Raw genomic sequence first — 22,109 nt, forward strand, 5'->3', positions numbered from 1 at the left:
TGACGTTTTATATCACAATTTCGACGTTCATCTCTTAATTATGAATTTTTATATGACAATTTCGACCTAAGTAGCCCTATGACTTACTATATCATAATTACGACTTACCATTGGGATATTTTTTTAGTGGCGGAAACGGGCTTCCTTACTTTCAACTTAAAAGTCTAGTAAAAATATTTATGTACACATTTAAAAACATTTATAGCTTTTTCTTGTTGGCATTCTGAATGACGCAGTTTTTTTTGTATTATATTGTTAAAATTAAGCTCTGAAAAAAATACATATTTCTATTATACATCGCAACAAAAAGAACAAAAGTCAGTTAAATTCCCACATTTTGGTAAAAACAATATCCACTGAGAGCTTGTTTTTGTCCCTTTTTCAAGCGTGTATTTTCTTTTAATCAGACTTTCACAACTATTGCCACTGAAACCCATAAAAAAATTATGACGCTTTTTTGCATTATACTTTTAAAAATAAATAAAATGTGCACACTATTCAAATTTTGTATGTAAAACTGGTTTCAGAAAGCTGAATTTGTAGAAAAGGACAATTTTTTACAATTGTAATATTTTATATTGTAAGCTTCCAACTTTTCTAGAATACCTACATAAAGCTCTGTCCATAAGAAATATCCCACCAACTTTTTGGATGAAGTGACTTCCCTTCTTCTGTATAAACCCAAATACGTTTGTCTATATAATTAATGCACACCTATTAGTATCCTTGTTTTTTAATGAAAAACATGCTTAAGTGTTTTTGCCAACAGGCGACATATTCCAACAGGTTGTCAGATGTCACAGGAAAAGAAACAAAAACAAGTCCTGCACAAAGTCTACAAAGCTACATTTTTAATGATGTCTGACCTCTCCAGTCTGCTCTGAACGGACAAATCATAAGCAACGTAATTTACAGTATGAAACAGAAGAGGAGCAACATTTAACAAAAGGGAGATATAAACGAATGCCACACAATTCAAATGTTAGGAGTATCCGGTCACTGGTTTACATAACCAATAAATTCTAGTGAATCCTTTGTCTTAGAAAAACTGGTGTATACCGAAACATTCGGGGCTATTTTGTTGACTTTTAGCTGGCAAACCTGAATGACGTCCACACCTTTGAGTGACAAACACCTCCTGTTTAGGTGGATTTCACATAGTGGTGCCTGTCTGTAGTAGTAAAAACATCAAATTTATAACCAATTTAAACCAAATGTGATCTGAGGAGGAAAACAAAAACAAAAACTGGTCCATCTTGCAAACTAACAGTTGAATGACATCACAACAAGCAAAACAGATTATTGAATATCCACATTCCATCACTTTAGAGTAGAAATGTTCAGTGTGTAAAATCCTTTAACTATGAGCGTGTGGATCGACCGCTGACCAGATGGAAACCACAGAGGATGCAGGGGGACTTTTCAAGCGCGGTACCAGACTGGACCTAAATCTTGATGCGGAAGGCGGTGGACTGCGAGCCGGCGGGCTCGGTGGTGGAGGTGGACTGCGCCGTGGACTTGAACAGGGCTTTGAGGATGGTCTGGGGGTCCACCTCGGCGGTCGGCTGAGACGTTCGCTGGCTGGCGGAACGTGACAGGGAGGCGGGCAGGCCGTCCTTCTTGGGTGCGCTGCCAGCACCTGGGGTGTCGCTAAGCCGCCTATAGGCAAAAAGGCAGAAAATATTGTGTCACGTTTGAAGTAAATTCCAGAGTATAAGCCGCTGCTTTTTTCCTGCGGCTTATAAAACCATGCGGCTAATTTATGGATTTTTCTTTAAACACGTGCAAAGACACTGAAATGGTGTGTTATCGTTTGTGCTAGGGCACTACCTTCTGGACTAGTTCGCTCACTGCAAAGGAAGCTGGGTGAATGCCGACAAGTGTTTCCTGCTGTTTAAAGCTTTGAACCGTCCATAGCGTTTCAACTCGGATGGATTCTTCATTCATCACTCTAAGTAACGTTTGTACAATATAACTAAAACAAGTCACACTTACTCTAAGTGTCCTGTCTGTAGGAGTGTTTTCATGCATATAACGTAATCAAGCTAGCGGTGTTAGCATTAACTAATATGCTAACACGTTTAAAAGTGTCTGTGTTAATATTAACTTACAACGGCATTCTTTTTGTATCGTTTCAGTTTCCCAAATTCCTTAGTAAATTCACCAAAACGTCACGGTGGAGTTATTGAGTCTGTCTAGCTGATTGGAAAGCTGGCTTTCGCAGCTAGTGGGTCCATGACCATGACTTCTATTCTGTTTGATTAGCCGTTTTATTGCCGTGTACAGTCGCTGTTTGGAAACAATGTATTACATTTACAGAATATGTCTGTGTAAATAACTCATTACACAACGTATATATCAGGGACTTATAGTCCGGTGCGGCTAATATATGTAAAAATATGTTTTTCTTCTAAAATTTTGTGGGCGTGGCTTATATATTTGTGCACTCTATAGTCCAGAAAACACGGTTCTTAAAGCATTTTTTATTCTCCTTTTGGAAACAAGGTAAGTAAATAAACAAAACAATATTTCTGTGTAAAAAAATAATATAGCAACATATACAGAGTGAGAAGGGGATTCATATGGCCACATTTGTCACGGTTTACTTGACGCATTAAACGTGAAGAATTGGGGGGGTTGCACTATCTAATTTAGCCACCAGGGGGCAGTGGAGTGTTGAACATCTTAAAATGGCTAAGTAGCAGATTCAAGGATGATGTTGGTTAGTGGTTACTTACAAGAGAATAGGCTGATCAGAAGTGATGACATTTCCCTGAATATGAAGGTTGCACTTCATGGGCTGACCTGTGAGTGGGTGAAAAACAACGTGATTAGGGTTGTCCCCATTCAAAAATATTTTAGTACCGGTACCAAAATGTATTTCCACTCTTTTCGTTATTTTTGTAAATAAAGGGCACCACAAAAAACATTACTGGCTTTATTTTAACAAAAAAATCTTATGGTACAATATATAGATGTTTATTATTGCAAGTTTACAGATATATGCATGCTCGTTCTAGTTTTTATTTATTTTTATTATCTTTTCATTAATTTTTTTTAATACACTGTAGCACTTTGAGGTTGTTTGCTCAATGGAAAATTATTTTTACAAATAAAATCTATTATTCATATTATCATATTCACAGTCCTCATATGTCCAGGGACGTATTTACTGAGTTTATAAACATAATATGCATTTAAAAAAGGAAAAAAGATTTTGTGACGCTAAAAAACATTGATGTTATAGTAGTATCGACTAGATCAGGGGTCACCAATACGGGTGCCCACGGGCACCAGGTAGCCCGTAAGGACCAGATGAGTCGCCTGCTGGCCTGTTCTAAATATAGCTCAAATAGCAGCACTTACCAGTGAGCTGCCTCTATTTTTTAAATTTTATTTATTTACTAGCGCTGATCTCGCTTTGCTCGACCTTTTTAATTCTAAGATTGATTGATTGATTGATTGATACTTTTATTAGTAGATTGCACAGTTCAGTACATATTCCGTACAATTGACCACTAAATGGTAACACCCGAATGAGTTTTTAAACTTGTTTAAGTCGGGGTCCACGTTAATCAATTCATGGAGACAAAACTCAAATAGAATTTGAAAATCCAAGAAAATATTTTAAGGACTTGGTCTTCACTTGTTTAAATAAATTCATTAATTTTGTTTACTTTGCTTCTTGTAACTTTCAGAAAGACAATTTTAGAAAAAAAATACAACCTTAAAAATGATTTTAGGATTTTTAAACACATATACCTTTTTACCTTTTAAATTCCTTCCTCTTCTTTCCTGACAATTTAAATCAATGTTCAAGTATATATATATTTTTTTATTGTAAAGAATAATAAATACATTTTGATTTAATTCTTCATTTTAGCTTCTGTTTTTTCAACTAAGAATATTTGTGAAATATTTCTTCAAACTTATGATTAAAATTAAAAAACAATATTCTGGCAAATATAGAACATCTGTAGAATCAAATTTAAATAAATGATAAATGGGTTGTACTTGTATAGCGCTTTTCTACCTTCAAGGTACTCAAAGCGCTTTGACACTACTTCCACATTTACCCATTCACACACACATTCACACACTGATGGAGGGAGCTGCCATGCAAGGCGCCAACCAGCACCTATCAGGAGCAAGGGTGAAGTGTCTTGCTCAGGACACAACGGACGTGACGAGGTTGGTTCTAGGTGGGATTTGAACCAGTGACCCTCGGGTTGCGCACGGCCACTCTCCCACTGCGCCAAAGTCTTTTGAATTTCTTTTAAATTTTTTGTTCTGGAAAATCTAGAAGAAATAATGATTTGTCTTTGTTAGAAATATAGCTTGGTCCAATTTGTTATATATTCTAACAAAGTGCAGATTGGATATTAACCTTTTTAAAACATGTCATCAAAATTCTAAAATTAATCTTAATCAGGAAAAATTACTAATGATGTTCCATAAATTCTTTTTTTTAATTTTTTCAAAAAGATTTGAATTAGCTACTTTTTCTCTTCATTTTTTCCGGTTGAATTTTGAATTTTAAAGAGTCGAAATTGAAGATAAACTATGTTTCAAAATTTTATTTTAATTTTTTTCGTGTTTTCTCCTCTTTTAAATCGTTCAATTAAGTGTTTATTTCATCATTTATTCTCTACAAAAAACCTTCCGTAAAAGGAAAAAAAATGTATGACAGAATGACAGACAAAAATACCCTTTATATATATATATTTTTTATTTATTTATTAAAGGTAAATTGAGCAAATTGGCTATTTCTGGCAATTTATTTAAGTGTGTATAAAACTGGTAGCCCTTCGCATTAATCAGTAATCAAGAAGTAACTTTTGGTTTCAAAAAGGTTGGTGACCCCTGGACTAGATAATAATAATAATAATAATGTATTAGATTTATATCGCGCTTTTCTATTGTTAGATACTCAAAGCGCTCACAGAGAAGTGAGAACCCATCATTCATTCACACCTGGTGGTGGTAAGCTACATCTGTAGCCACAGCTGCCCTGGGGTAGACTGACGGAAGCGTGGCTGCCAGTTTGCGCCTACCACCACGAATCATTCATTCTTTATTCATTCACCAGTGTGAGTGGCACCGGGGGCAAGGGTGAAGTGTCCTGCCCAAGGACACAACGGCAGCGATTTGGATGTCAATAGGTGGGAAGCGAACCTGCAACCCTCAGGTTTCTGGCATAGCCGCTCTACCCACTACGCCATGCCGCCCCCCAGATATACTACTGGACTTGGTATCCTTACAGTGGCTGTTAGGTGGAGATCCACCCATGGCATTTGTTTACATTCAGTAGTGCTAGCTAGTTAGTGGTGAGCTATTGTATCCTCCTACAGTGTGTAGTGAAGCATGTTTAGCCATTCCTTGTGCTCCAGTGATAATGGTGCATGTAAGAAACTTACTTTCTTTGTTGCCATGGAGGCGAGGATTAGTCATTTAGAAGTAGCTAAAACACTGCCGACTGCAGATGATTGTTAGCTGCTAGCTCGCTAGCCATGTTTTAAAGCACCTCTTCCTGAGGGTGTTTCAGTGTTGTGACTTCACCATTATCTTTACTTTTTCGACCAAAATGCGTCCGTTCTCCCTTTTCTGTTTACACGCTGTGTTTTCTTGTAAGTACTCCGTACGTGTGCGCAGCAGAACATGCTCCTTTACTCGTAAAACCAGCAATGTCATGACGTGTCGTCATGCTCATTTAAAAAAATAAATAAGTGGAGCAACCGGTACTTTTCAAAGAGAGTATAGTACCGTTATTGATTCATTAGTACCGCGATACTATACAAGTACCGGTATACCATACGACACTAAAAGTGATGACGGATTGTGTTTCCATACACCAGCAATCTTTAAACAACACCCACCGTCCAGGCAGCGGTTGTTGTACTTCCTGTACGCGCTCACGGCGTCCTCTTTGCGGACAAACACAACTTCAGCGACGCCCACCTTCACCAGGCGCGCCCGCTTCAGGGCACCGCAGACGCAGAACAGCTCCTGAGAGGACAAAGTATACAGTGAGTCACTAAATGGCAGCGTGGAATGCCGGACGCGCAGATTGGTGGCGTTTACTCACCACGATGTCTTCCTCCGTCACCCGGGGATGCAAGTTATTCACCGTTATTTTGGTTCCCTCCAGAGGGCTGAACACGGGCTGCAAACGACACAAACACAGCATGCCATTTAAAGGGGTTTCAAAAAGAAACTATCAAAGTGACACGAGCAAGTTGCTAATCAGGACGACGTCGCTAGTTTCAAAAAGGCCATCGAAGGGTTGTGTAGTTTCCGAAAGAAGCCTTAGCTTGTTTGTGATGCATTTACTTGTAAACTTCATCATTCCAAGATGTCAAGACGACGACGATGTGACAGGAAAAATGCATCGAGACATAAGACAGACGAAAAAACTGTGTGGCTCCATTCTGCCATACCCATAATTCAGTGTCCAAAACCTTATCACTACACAGATCCTTCCGCCATAAACGCAATTAAACAGTTGCGTGTCCTTCACTATAATAAAGCAGCATATAATAGTACGTATCAAGTTATTCACGCAAATGTAATAATTACAAATAATCAGAGTTCCTTATAATTAATCAGAACATGCGATATGTATAGTTTCATATTATTCAAATCAAGGCAGCTTGAAGCTCAGAACAACCGCACTCTTTGCCCTTTCACAACAACACTTGGTCTGACTGCACTGACAAAATAAAGGTTTCAAAAAAATAACTTACACTAGCATTATATACTGTAAACTCCCGACTACGAGCTACCACTTTTTTTTCCTGCACTTTAAACCCTGCGGCTTATAAAAAAAAGTGCTGCAAATTTAAGAATTGTTTTCCCTGCTAATTGCTACAATATTTCGTGTTGAAAAGTTTTCATAAAACCCAGAGGACTGAAATGGTGTGTGGCGCCATCTGTTAGACGAGTACACTCACTGCAGGTGCTGTGAGTTGAAAATGTACCTTCATCCATCCATCCATCCATCATCTTCCGCTTATCCGAGGTCGGGTCGCGGGGGCAACAGCCTAAGCAGGGAAACCCAGACTTCCCTCTCCCCAGCCACTTCGTCTAGCTCTTCCCGGGGGATCCCGAGGAGTTCCCAGGCCAGCCGGGAGACATAGTCTTCCCAACGTGTCCTGGGTCTTCCCCGTGGCCTCCTACCGGTTGGACGTTCCCTAAACACCTCCCTAGGGAGGCGTTCGGGTGGCATCCTGACCAGATGCCCGAACCACCTCATCTGGCTCCTCTCGATGTGGAGGAGCAGCGGCTTTACTTTGAGTCCCTCCCGGATGGCAGAGCTTCTCACCCTATCTCTAAGGGAGAGCCCCGCCACACGGCGGAGGAAACTCATTTCGGCCGCTTGTACCCGTGATCTTATCCTTTCGGTCATGACCCAAAGCTCATGACCATAGGTGAGGATGGGAACGTAGATCGACCGGTAAATTGAGAGCTTTGCCTTCCGGCTCAGCTCCTTCTTCACCACAACGGATCGGTACAACGTCCGCATTACTGAAGACGCCGCACCAATCCGCCTGTCGATCTCACGATCCACTCTTCCCTCACTCGTGAACAAGACTCCTAGGTACTTGAACTCCTCCACTTGGGGCAGGGTCTCCTCCCCAACCCGGAGATGGCACTCCACCCTTTTCCGGGCGAGAACCATGGACTCGGACTTGGAGGTGCTGATTCTCATTCCGGTCGCTTCACACTCGGCTGCGAACCGATCCAGCGAGAGCTGAAGATCCCGGTCAGATGAAGCCATCAGGACCACATCATCTGCAAAAAGCAGAGACCTAATCCTGCGGTTACCAAACCGGAACCCCTCAACGCCTTGACTGCGCCTAGAAATTCTGTCCACAAAAGTTATGAACAGAATCGGTGACAAAGGACAGCCTTGGCGGAGTCCTACCCTCACTGGAAATGTGTTCGACTTACTGCCGGCAATGCGAACCAAGCTCTGGCACTGATCGTACAGGGAACGGACCGCCACAATAAGACAGTCCGATACCCCATACTCTCTGAGCACTCCCCACAGGACTTCCCGAGGGACACGGTCGAATGCCTTCTCCAAGTCCACAAAGCACATGTAGACTGGTTGGGCAAACTCCCATGCACCCTCAAGAACCCTGCCAAGAGTATAGAGCTGGTCCACAGTTCCACGACCAGGACGAAAACCACACTGTTCCTCCTGAATCTGAGGTTCGACTATCCGACGTAGCCTCCTCTCCAGTACACCTGAATAAACCTTACCGGGAAGGCTGAGGAGTGTGATCCCACGATAATTGGAACACACCCTCCGGTCCCCCTTCTTAAAGAGAGGAACCACCACCCCGGTCTGCCAATCCAAAGGTACCGCCCCCGATGTCCACGCCATGCTGCAAAGTCTTGTCAACCAAGACAGCCCCACAGCATCCAGAGCCTTAAGGAACTCCGGGCGGATCTCATCCACCCCTGGGGCCTTGCCACCGAGGAGCTTTTTAACTACCTCAGCGACCTCAGCCCCAGAAATAGGAGAGTCCACCACAGATTCCCCAGGCACTGCTTCCTCATAGGAAGACGTGTTGGTGGGATTGAGGAGGTCTTCGAAGTAAAAGCGTCCATAGCATTTCTGCTTGAAAGCATTCTTCATTCATCATTCCAAGCAACGTTTGTAGGTTTCACAATTGAACTATAACAGTTTTTACCTACTAAACCGTCCCATGTGTGATGTCTATAGGAGTGTTTACCTGCATATTTGCACATGCTGTTGTAATGTAATCAACACGTTTACAAGTGTTTGTGTTAGTATTAACTTACAATGGCATTTTTTTTGCATTGTTTCAGTTTCACAAGTTCCTCAGTAAATTCACAAAAAACATCACCGTGGAGTTATTTAGTCTGTTTAGCTGATTGGAGAGCTCGCTTGCGCAGCTAGTGTGTCCATGCCTTGACTTCTGTTTTGTTTGATCGGCTGTTTTACTGACGTGTTATTTGGAAACAATTAAGGTATGTAAATAAACATTTAAAAAATATTTCAATTATACTCATTTCAGAGTGTACATATCTGTGACTTATAGTCCGATACGGCTAACATAAGGAAACATTTCTTTCTTCTAAAATTTAGTGGGTGTGGTTTATATACCAGTGCGCTCTATAGTCCAACAAATACGGTACTTAAAGGCCTACTGAAACCCACTACTACTGACCACGCAGTCTGATAGTTTATATATCAATGATGAAATATTAACATTGCAACACATCCCAATACGGCCTTTTTAGTTTACTAAATTGCTATTTTAAATTTCCGGCTAAGTGTTGTGTTGAAAACGTCGCGGTATGATGACTCGTATGCTGACGCGTGCGTTTGACATCTCGGGTTGTGGCGGACATTATTTTCCAGCCCAATCTAAGCTATAAGTAGTCTGCTTTAATCGCATGATTAAGCAGTATTCTGGATATCTGTGTTGCTGAATCTTTTGCAATTTGTTCAATTAATAATGGAGAAGTCAAAGTCAAATGTCAACCAGCAGTTTTCGGTGAGAAAATTGTGGTAATAAGTTCGCTCTTACCGGCGACATGCGGCAACAACAGCGGAGCTTCCAGCAGCGTGACTTGCCTCAGACACGGAGTCAACACACGTACCCGTGGCCACACTCCTGCGACTTTAGGTACTGTTTAATCTCACTAAAACACTAACACAATGGGCAGTTAAGGGATTTTCCAGAATTATCATAGTAAATGTGTGTAATAGCATCTGCAATCGACTTTTTTTTTTTTTTACTTTTTTTCCCTAGTCCTTTACTCTCAATATCCTCATGCACGAATATTTAATCCTCGCTCAAATTAATGGGGAAATTGTCGCTTTCTCGGTCGGAATAGCTCTTGCTGCTGGAAGCTCACATTATAAACAATGTGAGGATGTGAAGAGCCCTACAACCAGTGACGTCACACGCAAATCGTCTGCTACTTCCAGTAAAGGCAGGGCTTTTTTATTAGCGACCTAAAGTTGCGAACTTTATCGTCAATGTTCTCTACTAAATCCTTTCAGCAAAAATATGGCAATATCGCGAAATGATCAAGTATGACACCTAGAATGGACCTGCTATCCCCGTTTAAATAAGAAAATGTCATTTCAGTAGGCCTTTAAAGCCTTTATTGATACAATTACAAAAAACATTAGGCTTTTAATTAAAATACAATGTTGAAAAAGCGGTTTTGAAACAATAAAAGTGAGAATTTTTGCATTTAATTAAACATTTGTGAGTTTGTAAAGTGGCCTAGTGGTTAGAGTGTCCGCCCTGAGATCGGTAGGTTGTGAGTTTAAACCCCGGCGGAGTCATACCAAAGAATATAAAAATGGGACCCATTACCTCTCTGCTTGGCACTCAGCATCAAGGGTTGGAATTGGGGGTTAAATCATCAGAATGATTCCCGGGGGCGGCACCGCTGCTGCCCACTGCTTCCCTCACCTCCCAGGACGTGAACAAGGGGATGGGTCAAATGCAGAGGACAAATTTTGCCACACCTAGTGGCACTTTAACAAATTATGATATAATTGTTGAAGTACAATTGGGACTTTAACAAATTACGATATGTTTGATGAATATTGCAAGTACGACACAAATGAACAGATAAAGACAAGCACAAGATAAAAAAATCCAAATGGAAAAATGTATTTAATCCTATTTTCTTATTGCTAATATTTTAAAGGCCTACTGAAATGAGATTTTCTTATTTATACGGGGATAGCAGGTCCATTCTGTGTCATACTTGATCATTTCGCGATATTGCCATATTTTTGCTGAAAGGATTTAGTAGAGAACATAGACGACAAAGATCGCAACTTTTGGTCGCTAAAAAAAAAGCCTTGCCTGTACCGGAAGTAGCAGACGATGTGGGTGTGACGTCACGGGTTGTGGAACTCCTCACATCCTCACATTGTTTACAATCGTAGCCACCAGCAGCGAGAGCAATTCAGACCGAGAAAGCGACGATTTACCCATTAATTTGAGCGAGGATGAAAGATTCGTGGATGAGGATAGTGAGAGTGAAGGACTAGAAAAAAAAAAAAGAAAAAAAAAGGCGAGGGCAGTGGCAGCGATTCAGATGTTATTAGACACATTTACTAAGATAATTCTGGAAAATCCCTTATCTGCTTTTTGTGTTACTAGTGTTTTAGTGAGATTATATGGTCGTACCTGAAAGTCGGAAGAGTGTGGCCACGGGTGTCCGGTGGGAGGAGGTAAGAGAGTCCGCAAGCTCCGCTCATGTCTACGGTAAGAGCCGACTTATTACCACCATTTTCTCACCGAAACATGCCGGTTGACATGTGGTCGGGAACCATGTTTGCTTGACCGCTCTGTTCCATAGTAAAGCTTCACCTTCGGGGATGTAAACAAGGAAACACCGGCTGTGTTTGTGTTGCTAAAGGCAGCTGCAATACACCGCTGCCCACCTACATCTTTCTTATTTGACTTCTCCATTATTAATTGAACAAATTACAAAAGATTCAGCAACACAGACGTCCAGAATACTGTGTAATTATCCGATTAAAGCAGACGACTTTTAGCCGTGATCTGTGCTGGAAGAACATGTCCGCTACAACCGGTAATGTCACGCGCACGCGTCATCATACGCTTCATCATTCCGCGACTTTTTCAACAGGATACTTTGCGGGATATTTAAAATTGCAATTTAGTAAACTAAACCGGCCGTATTGGCATGTGTTGCAATGTTAAGATTTCATCATTGATATATAAATTATCAGACTGCGTGGTCGGTAGTAGTGGGTTTCAGTAGGCCTTTCATTTATTGTTGTTACTCTTATTTCAGCTGCTTGTTATTCATATCTAGTTGTTCTCTAGAATCATACTTAAAGTTGAGTTTTGGTGGTACAATAAACATTTTTACATTAATGAATAATCGTGATTTTAATATCAACTAAAATAATCGTAATTATAGTTTTTGCCATTACGGTTCGCCCATAATAGCAGCTGTGCCTTGCCAGGTAAAGGATGTTTACCTGAGGGGCAGCAGGTGCTGCGCTGGGCTCGGCGGAGCTTTGCTGGAGAGCCCGAGAAACAGGCCGCAAGGCTATAGCGGAGGGCCGGGGGGCTGCTTGGCCAGTGGTGGGCCGAGTGGGAGCAACTGGGACGGGAGCCCGAGGGGCCGAGTAAGCATCATTTTTAACCACCTTGGTTATGGGGCCCGACATGGAAAACGGGGATCCTGCTATGCCATCCTGTGAAATGAGCAAGGTGAAAACCAGGTTTTAAGTAAGTGAAAATATGTCACAAGGTTAGTAATTCTCAGGCTAATGAATGACAAGGTGTATGCAAGTATTACCTGTGGTAGCATATGGTTAGGAGTAGCCATTTTCAGTTGTTTACTGGGGGGGCAATCTTGATCATTTGACAAAGGCTGTGGGAGAAAAGACAACTATTTAAACATCTCAGTGAGGAAAATTAGGGGAAATTATACTACATATCGAGAGTATATTTATTCAAATATACTTGGGGAGGGGGTTAGTTAAGATAAATGTAAACCTGTGAGGGAAGACGCACTCTACCAAGAACCACACCTGGACGTTGCTGTAAAGGATAATGGACATTTATTTTCAGTTCCTTCATTTAAAGGGGAACTGCACTTTATTGGAATTTTGCCGATCGTTTACAACCATTATGAGTGATAAGAACACACGGCGGGGTATTTTAAAAATGATATAAACGCTTGGAAGATGTGGGTAATGTGAGACATCAACGATTTATATACAAACTGCAAATATATACACAATGTAGTAACAGGCACCTTCATAACAATATGTAATATGTGCAATATACACACTGCAAGTATATTTTATATATATATATATATATATATATATATATATATATATATATATATATATCAATCAATGTTTACTTATATAGCCCTAAATCACTAGTGTCTCAAAGGGCTGCACAAACCACTACGACATCCTCGGTAGGCCCACATAAGGGCAAGGAAAACTCACACCCAGTGGGACATCGGTGACAATAATGACCCAGTGGGACGTCGGTGACAATGATGACTATGAGAACCTTGGAGAGGAGGAAAGCAATGGATGTCGAGCGGGTCTAACATGATACTGTGAAAGTTCGATCCATAATGGATCCAACACAGTCGCGAGAGTCCAGTCCAAAGCGGATCCAACACAGCAGCGAGAGTCCCGTTCACAGCGGAGCCAGCAGGAAACCATCCCAAGCGGAGGCGGATCAGCAGCGCAGAGATGTCCCCAGCCGATACACAGGCAAGCCGTACATGGCCACCGGATCGGACTGGACCCCCTCCACAAAGGAGAGTGGGACATAGAAGAAAAAGAAAAGAAACGGCAGATCAACTGGTCTAAAAAGGGAGTCTATTTAAAGGCTAGAGTATACAAATGAGTTTTAAGGTGAGACTTAAATGCTTCTACTGAGGTGGCATCTCGAACTGTTACCGGGAGGGCATTCCAGAGTACTGGAGCCCGAAATGAAAAAGCTCTATAGCCCGCGGACTTTTTTTGGGCTTTGGGAATCACTAATAAGCCGGAGTCTTTTGAACGCAGATTTCTTGCCGGGACATATGGTACAATACAATCGGCAAGATAGGATGGAGCTAGACCGTGTAGTATTTTATACGTAAGTAGTAAAACTTTAAAGTCACATCTTAAGTGCACAGGAAGCCAGTGCAGGTGAGCCAGTACAGGCGTAATGTGATCAAACTTTCTTGTTCTTGTCAAAAGTCTAGCAGCCGCATTTTGTACCAACTGTAATCTTTTAATGCTAGACATGGGGAGACCCGAAAATAATACGTTACAGTAATCGAGGCGAGACGTAACAAACGCATGGATAATGATCCATATATATATATATTTACATACATACATACATACATATATATATACATACATACACATACATACAAACATATTAGGGGTGTAACGTTATGCAAAAATTTCGCTTCGGTACGTACCTCGGTTTACAGGTCACGGTTGGGTTCATTTTCGGTACAGTAAGAAAACAACAAAATGTAAATTTTTGGGATATTAATTTCCCAAATTTGTAAACAATGACATAACATACATATACACAAAGGGTCAATTGCCAAGGTTAATGTGGTCAACGTATATAAAATAAAAACTAAAGATAAGGCTCAGAATGGTTCGTTAACAAAACCTTTCAACATATAAAGTGCTTTTTTTTGATTGATTGATTGAAACGTTTATTAGTAGATTGCACAGTACAGTACATATTCCACACAATTGACCACTGAATGCAAACACCCCAATAAGTTTTTCAACTTGTTTAAGTCTGGGTCCACGTTCATCAACCTCCCCCTGGCTAACTTGGCAGCTATAAAAACATTCGTTATTGCTTCAGCCCTGCCTGACTCGCCGAGGAGAGGCTGCATGAATGCGGTGGTGACGCTTCAAAAGAGTTAGCATGTTTGACGTGTTGGCAGAAGCATACCCTACTGCTGCTAAACAATGTCGGCAAACCTCCGTCCTCCATTGTTGTATCGCGTAGCCAAAGTGTTCCCAAACGAGAGATCTTAACCGTTACACCCCTAATACATATACATACATAGATGCATACATACATACACACACACATATATATTATACATACACATACACATATATATGCGTGCATACATATATATGCATAAATGCATACATGTGTATATATATATATATATATATATATATATATATATATATATATATATATATATATATGCATGCATGCATACATATATATATGCATGCATACATATATATATACATGCATGCATACATATATATATACATGCATGCATACATATATATATACATGCATGCATACATATATATACATGCATACATACATATATATACATGCACACATACATATATATATATATGCATGCATGCATATATATATATATGCATGCATACATATATATATATGCATGCATACATATATATGCATGCATACATATATATATATGCATGCATACATACATATATGTGCATGTATACATACATATTTATGTATATATATGCATGCATACATACATATACGGGACTGTCTCAGAAAATTAGAATATTGTGATTAAGTCCTTTATTTTCTGTAATGCAACTAAAAACATGAAAATGTCATACATTCTGGATTCATTACACATCAACTGATACATTGCAAGCCTTTTATTATATTAATGTTGCTGATTATGGCATACAGTTTAAGAAAACTCAAAAATCCAATCTCAAAAAATTTGAATATTTCCTCAGACCTAGTAAAAAAGAAGATTTTTAACAGCAAAACAAAATTAAACATTTGAAAATATCAATTGATGCACTCAGTACTTAGTTGGGAATCCTTTTGCACGGATTACTGGATCAATGCAGCGTGGCATGGAGGCTATTGGCCTGTGGCATTGCTGAGGTGTTATGGATGCCCAGGATGCTTCAATATCGGCCTTCAGCTCATTTGCATTATTGAGTCTGCTGTCTTACAGCTTCTTCTTCACAATACCCCACAAATTCTCTATGAGGTTCAGGTCAGTGGAGTTGGCAGGCCAATGGAGGACAGTAATGCCATGGTCAGTACACCAGTTACTGCTGGTTTTGGCACTGTGGACAGGTGCCGGATCATGCTGGAAAAATAAATCATCATCTCCATTGTTTTGCTGTTATAAATCTTTTTTTTTTACTTGGTCTGAGGAAATATTCTAATTTTTTGAGATTGGATTTTTGAGTTTTCTAAATCTGTATGCCATAATCAGCAATATTAAAATAATAAAAGGCTTGCAATATTTCAGTTGATGTGTAATGAATCCATAATGTATGACATGTTCATGTTTTTAGTTGCAATACAGAAAATAAAAGCCTATCACAATATTCTAATTTTCTGAGACAGTCCTGTAGATGCATATTATATATATGCATACATACACACATATATATGCATACATACACACATATATACACACATATATATGCATATATACGCATATATATGCATTTATACGCATATATAAACATTTATATGCATATATACACATATATATCAATCAATCAATCAATGTTTACTTATATAGCCCTAAATCACTAGTGTCTCAAAGGGCTGCACAAACCACCACGACATCCTCGGTAGGCCCACATAAGGGCAAGGAAAACTCACACCCAGTGGGACATCGGTGACAATAATGACCCAGTGGGACATCGGTGACAATAATGACCCAGTGGGACGTCGGTGACAATGATGACTATGAGAACCTTAGAGAGGAGGAAAGCAATGCATATGTACACACATATATATGCATATATACACATTTATACGCATATATAGGCATTTATACGCATATATAGGCATATATGCGCATATATAGGCATATATGCGCATATATAGGCATATATGCGCATATATAGGCATATATGCGCATATATAGGCATATATGCGCATATATAGGCATATATGCGCATATATAGGCATATATGCGCATATATAGGCATATATGCGCATATATAGGCATATATGCGCATATATAGGCATATATGCGCATATATGCGCATATATAGGCATATATGCGCATATATAGGCATATATGCGCATATATGCGCATATATAGGCATATATGCGCATATATGCGCATATATGCGCATATATAGGCATATATGCGCATATATAGGCATATAGACGCATATATATACATATGCATATATACACATATATATATATGCATATATACACATATATATATGCATATATACACATATATATATGCATATATACACATATATATATGCATATATACGCATATATATATGCATATATACGCATATATATATGCATATATACGCATATATATATGCATATATACGCATATATATATGCATATATACGCATATATATATGCATATATACGCATATATATATGCATATATACGCATATATACGCACATATACGCATATATACGCACATATACGCATATATACGCACATATACGCATATATACGCACATATACGCATATATACGCACATATACGCATATATACGCATACATACATATATACGCATACATACACATATACGCATACATACACATATACGCATACATACACATATACGCATACATACACATATACGCATACATACACACATACGCATACATACACACATACGCATACATACACATATGCATACATACACATATGCATACATACACATATGCATACATACACATATGCATACATACACATATGCATACATACACATATGCATACATACACATATGCATACATACACATATGCATACATACACATATGCATACATACACATATGCATACATACACACACATATGCATACATACACATATGCATACATACACATATGCATACATACACATATGCATACATACACATATGCATACATACACATATGCATACATACACATATGCATACATACACATATGCATACATACACATATGCATACATACACATATGCATACATACACATATGCATACATACACATATGCATACATACACATATATGCATACATACACATATATGCATACATACACATATATGCATACATACACATATATGCATACATACACATATATGCATACATACACATATATGCATACATATACATATATGCATACATATACATATATGCATACATATACATATATGCATATATACATATATGCATATATATACATATATGCATACATAAACATATATATACGCATACATACACACATATATATATACGCATACATAAACATATATATACGCATACATACACACATATATATATACGCATACATACACATATACATATATATACACACATATATGCATACATACATATGTATATACATTAGGGTTGTAACGGTACACACAAATTTCAGTCCAGTACATACCTCTGTTTAGAGGTCACGGTTCAGTTCATTTTCGTTACAGTAAGAAAACAACAAAATATAAATGTTTGGGTTATCTATTTACCAAATTTGTAAAGAATGGCTTTATCCTTTTAACATTGGGAACACTATAATAATTTTGCCCACGTTAATCCGCATTAAACTGCCTCAAGATGTTTCTGTGATTAAATAAAACGACAAAACCTTTTTTCTACATATAAAAAGTGCAACATTAAACAGTTTCAAGTCAACTCATCATGCTTAATTTATAACAGTATTTGGGAAGCCTGTAGTTGACTTTTATTATGTAAATGTTATATTGGTATCAACATGTGATAGCAGGGACCCTGCCATTCGAAACTAGGCTGCTACATTACTAATGATTAATGTAACACACACACACGCACGTTACGCTAAAAGCTAATTAGCCTTCACCACAAGCCAGAAGTGCGAGCAAGCTGAGCTGCAGTTTAAGTTTCTAGAAGGTCAACGGGCTCATACAGATGTTAGTAATGGTTGTTGTGACTGGGAGGTGCTTTTTATAAATTCGGGGAGAGTACGCTGTCCGCTGCTCTGAATGCGCACGGCTGATTGGCTTTGTATGTAACCAATCAGATGGTTGTGTGGGTGGGACAATGCTTGACAGAGGCAGAAAGCAGAGCAGCTTGTGAAGACTTTTGCTCACAAACTCGTTCGGTACACCCGCGCGCCGAACGTGTATTTGTATTGAACCGTTTCGGTACGGGGGTTTCCCCCAACATATACTAGGGGTGTAACGGTACGTGTATTAATATTAAATCGTTTCGGTAAGGGGATTTTGGTTCGGTTCGGAGGTGTACCAAACGACACGGACATATTAAGTAGCGCACCGCACGTTGTGTAAACAATGCACATCGAGGCACCATGAATTGATTTACGTGGACCCCGACTTAAACAAGTTGAAAAACTTATTCGGGTGTTACCATTTAGTAGTCAATTGTACAAAATATGTACTGTACTATCTACTAATAAAAGTTTCAATCAATCAAAAAAACAAAAACACATGGCATGCTAGCAACGTCTAGGCCAGTGGTTCTCAAACTTTTTTTGTCATCCCCCACTTTGGACAAGGGGGAGTTTTCAAGACCCACCTGCCCCCATCGCCCCAACAGATCGCTAATGCCAAGTTTAACATTTTCAAATGTATTGAACATCAAGTAACATCAAGTTGTATACATTCAAACTCAATAACATAAAATAAAATCAAGTTAAATAATAAATAAAATAACTGTGCAGCTGTGGAATAACTTGCATCAAGTTCAATAATAAATCAAATAACTTGCATCAAGTTCAATAATAAATACAACAATAGTGTTATAACTTGCATCAAGTTCAATAATAAATCAAATAAAAGTGTTATAACTTGCATCAAGCTCAATAATAAATCAAACAACTTGCATCAAGTTCAATAATAAATCAAATAACTTGCATCAAGTTATAAATAAATTAAAAGTGCCACTTTTTCGTGTTTTGATAAAATTTACCGCGCTCACAACATCTGTTAAAACCTCATTGAGTTCGGGGCTGAGCTGCCCTAACGCGAGTGCTTCCCGGTGAATGACACAGTGTGTCCAATGCGCATTTGGCGCAACCCTCTTTATTAGAGCCTGCAGCCCGTTTCTTGACTCTGCCATGGTCTGTGCGCCATCAGAGCAAAAGCCCACACAGTTTTCCCATTTAAGGTTGTGTTCTTTGAGGAAACTGTCCATTATCTTGACCAGCTCATCAGCAGTGGCTCTATTTTTTATGTACTTGCAAAACAGCAAATCCTCGCACACTGACTTGCCATTCACAAAGCGGACGTATGCGATGAACAGGCAGTCTTTATTGCTGTCAGTAGCTTCGTCCACTTGTAAAGCAAAACGACTTTATTTTAATTTGTCTACGACAGGGGTCGGCAACCTTTACCACTCAAAGAGCCATGGGAGCCACAAAACTCTTTTGAAATTTAAAATGAAATAACAATGTCTAATCCCCCTCTGATCCCCACAATTTCCCCCTCTGTCTTCTTTTTATTCTCTTTCTATCCCTTGCTGCTCCAGCCTGGCTGCACAAAATGATAATATAAATACATTTAATAAAGTCAAATTTAAATAAGGAAACAAGAGAAGTATCCTACACTTCTCTTCTGTAAAGTAAATGTGAACAGCCGATATGGGCATCTACATCAACTATATGATTTGCCTGAGAAGCTGGACAGGACAAAAAAATTAAAATATACAATTAAATTAAATTAAAACCTAAAAAATGAAATAACACTGCATATAAAGTTTTCTTTTTGCTTTGTGCTATGTATAAACAAACTATTGTGGGTTACATTTATGAAATCAATGAACGACTGCAGAAAAAATGAAATATAATTTCTGCATGCAACAAAACGTTTTAACTCCGAAAAAGACGTCGGGTTGAAGGTTAAGTAAAATACTTAATGTCTATTTAAGTCCTCCTTGTAGTAATGAAAAAACAAAACGCCAAACTTCAATTATTCACTGGCAGAGAACCAAAAATGTCGTCCTCTCTCTCTGTGCTGTCATCCTTTTACTGGCGCCGTGAAGTCAGCTGCAGCTGCCAACCAAATAATACAATGTCTATTTCGCTGAACAATTAAAACATATGAATATATGCAAAATAATAGGAAATTAAAATATTTATCATCCACGGTCAATGTGATTTCTGCTCCTGAACCGCAGCGCACAGCGTCTCCACATCCGGGCTGTATGACGTCACCTTTATCTTCACACAGGATTGTAAACTCATCTGTGAGGCGTGTGCCATGTTTGTTTTTAATAAAGTTCATGTTGGAGAACACCTACTCACATACATATGTGGATCCAAAGATGGACAGGACTCCAAGTGCATACTTTTTCATGTTCACATAAAAGTCTGGGATAGCTTTCCAAGTTTCGAACACAAGTTTGTCTGGCTTGGGGAGGTTTTCATTTTCAGACTATTTGTGATTCTGAGCAAGAACACCCTTTTGGCGTGAAACATCTTCAAGGTCCGCTGTCAGGTGCTTTAACTTGGACACCCACATGTCACCGTCCTGCAGCAGCCGGAGACACGCGCGGCCGTGGGCGTGTCCCGAAGTTTGACAAGCAGGATGACAAGCTGAGCTGGCCGTGACAACCTGAGCCGCATCAGAGTGATCAAAGAGTCGCATGCGGCTCCGGAGCCGCCGGTTGGGGACTCCTGGTCTAGGAGTTGTTCCTCAAGATAACTTGCAATGTCGCATATACGTCTCGCAACAGTGGGACAACTTTTAATTTTGCTGCGCTTGTCTCGTCAAGCATGACTTACACCATGTCTATTGCAGCGGGGAGAATGAGCTGCTCAGCAATTGTGTGTGCTTTTTTGCATTGAGCAATTCTGTATGCAACACTATATGAAGCCAATTTATCCATTTCGTGTAATTGTGGTCCACATATTAGCCTGCTACCCATCCGCGTGAAAGTTTTTTCCGTTTAGCCCCGCCCCCATTAGTTACTGTTGCGTCTGTCAAACTTTCGCTTCTACCTAGAAATTTAAAGCCTACAGGAAAAATAAGTAATTTACATTAATTTATATATCGGATTTCACAGACAGTATCACAAAGTGATTTACAGTTTGTGTAGAAAATGGGGTTGTAAAAAAAAAAATCTAAGAATTAAAAAAAAAAAAAAAAATGTTAAAGTGACATTTCCTCTCGTTCCTCGCGCCCCACCTGTCATGTCTCTATTCCCCACCAGTGGGGCGCGCCCCAGACTTTGAGAAACGCTGGTCTAGGCTATGATAGACTGACCACACCTCCTCTTTTCACTAGATATGTCCTCTTTACGGACCTGTCCAGGTAGAGTTTCTTAAATGCCTCGATTGTCCGGCATTTTAAGTTTGGGTTGTGTGTATTTTCGATGTACATTCAGGGTTAAGAAGGGGTTGAAAACCCCAAAAAAACTGGTGCGTGCAGCAACATTAGTGAGGGAAGGGTTGGAGACAGAGAGAGCGACAGAGTTATGATAAAGGCGCATGCGTTGCCAGGCTCTGCTCTTTACCCATACATTTATCAGATTTTATTTTTTATTATCTCTAGCAGGGGTGTCAAAAGTGTGGTTCGGAGGCCATTTGCGGCCCACAGCTAATGTTTTAAAGGCCCACGACACATTCTAAA

The 22,109-nt window shown here is 39.4% G+C and overlaps 1 protein-coding gene across 2 annotated transcripts in view; it reads right to left on the minus strand.

The window, feature by feature from the left end:
- Positions 1–836: 836 nt before the first annotated feature.
- Positions 837–22,109, minus strand: part of LOC133541156 (polymerase delta-interacting protein 3-like) — a 48,554-nt gene continuing 27,281 nt past the window's right edge. Inside the window, exons 4-10 of one of the 2 annotated variants that reach the window (XM_061884272.1) lie at positions 12,540–12,584; positions 12,340–12,414; positions 12,017–12,235; positions 6,086–6,163; positions 5,877–6,006; positions 2,739–2,805; positions 837–1,659 (exon numbers count right to left, since the gene is read on the minus strand). In XM_061884272.1, the coding sequence (XP_061740256.1) occupies positions 1,446–1,659; positions 2,739–2,805; positions 5,877–6,006; positions 6,086–6,163; positions 12,017–12,235; positions 12,340–12,414; positions 12,540–12,584 (828 nt within the window). In that variant the 3' untranslated portion in view covers positions 837–1,445. The remainder of the gene's footprint in view (positions 1,660–2,738; positions 2,806–5,876; positions 6,007–6,085; positions 6,164–12,016; positions 12,236–12,339; positions 12,415–12,539; positions 12,585–22,109) is intronic. The other variant, XM_061884273.1, reaches the window with a different exon arrangement.

The sequence above is a fragment of the Nerophis ophidion genome, linkage group LG23 (assembly GCF_033978795.1).
Source record: "Nerophis ophidion isolate RoL-2023_Sa linkage group LG23, RoL_Noph_v1.0, whole genome shotgun sequence".
NCBI classification, from domain to species: Eukaryota; Metazoa; Chordata; class Actinopteri; order Syngnathiformes; family Syngnathidae; genus Nerophis; species Nerophis ophidion.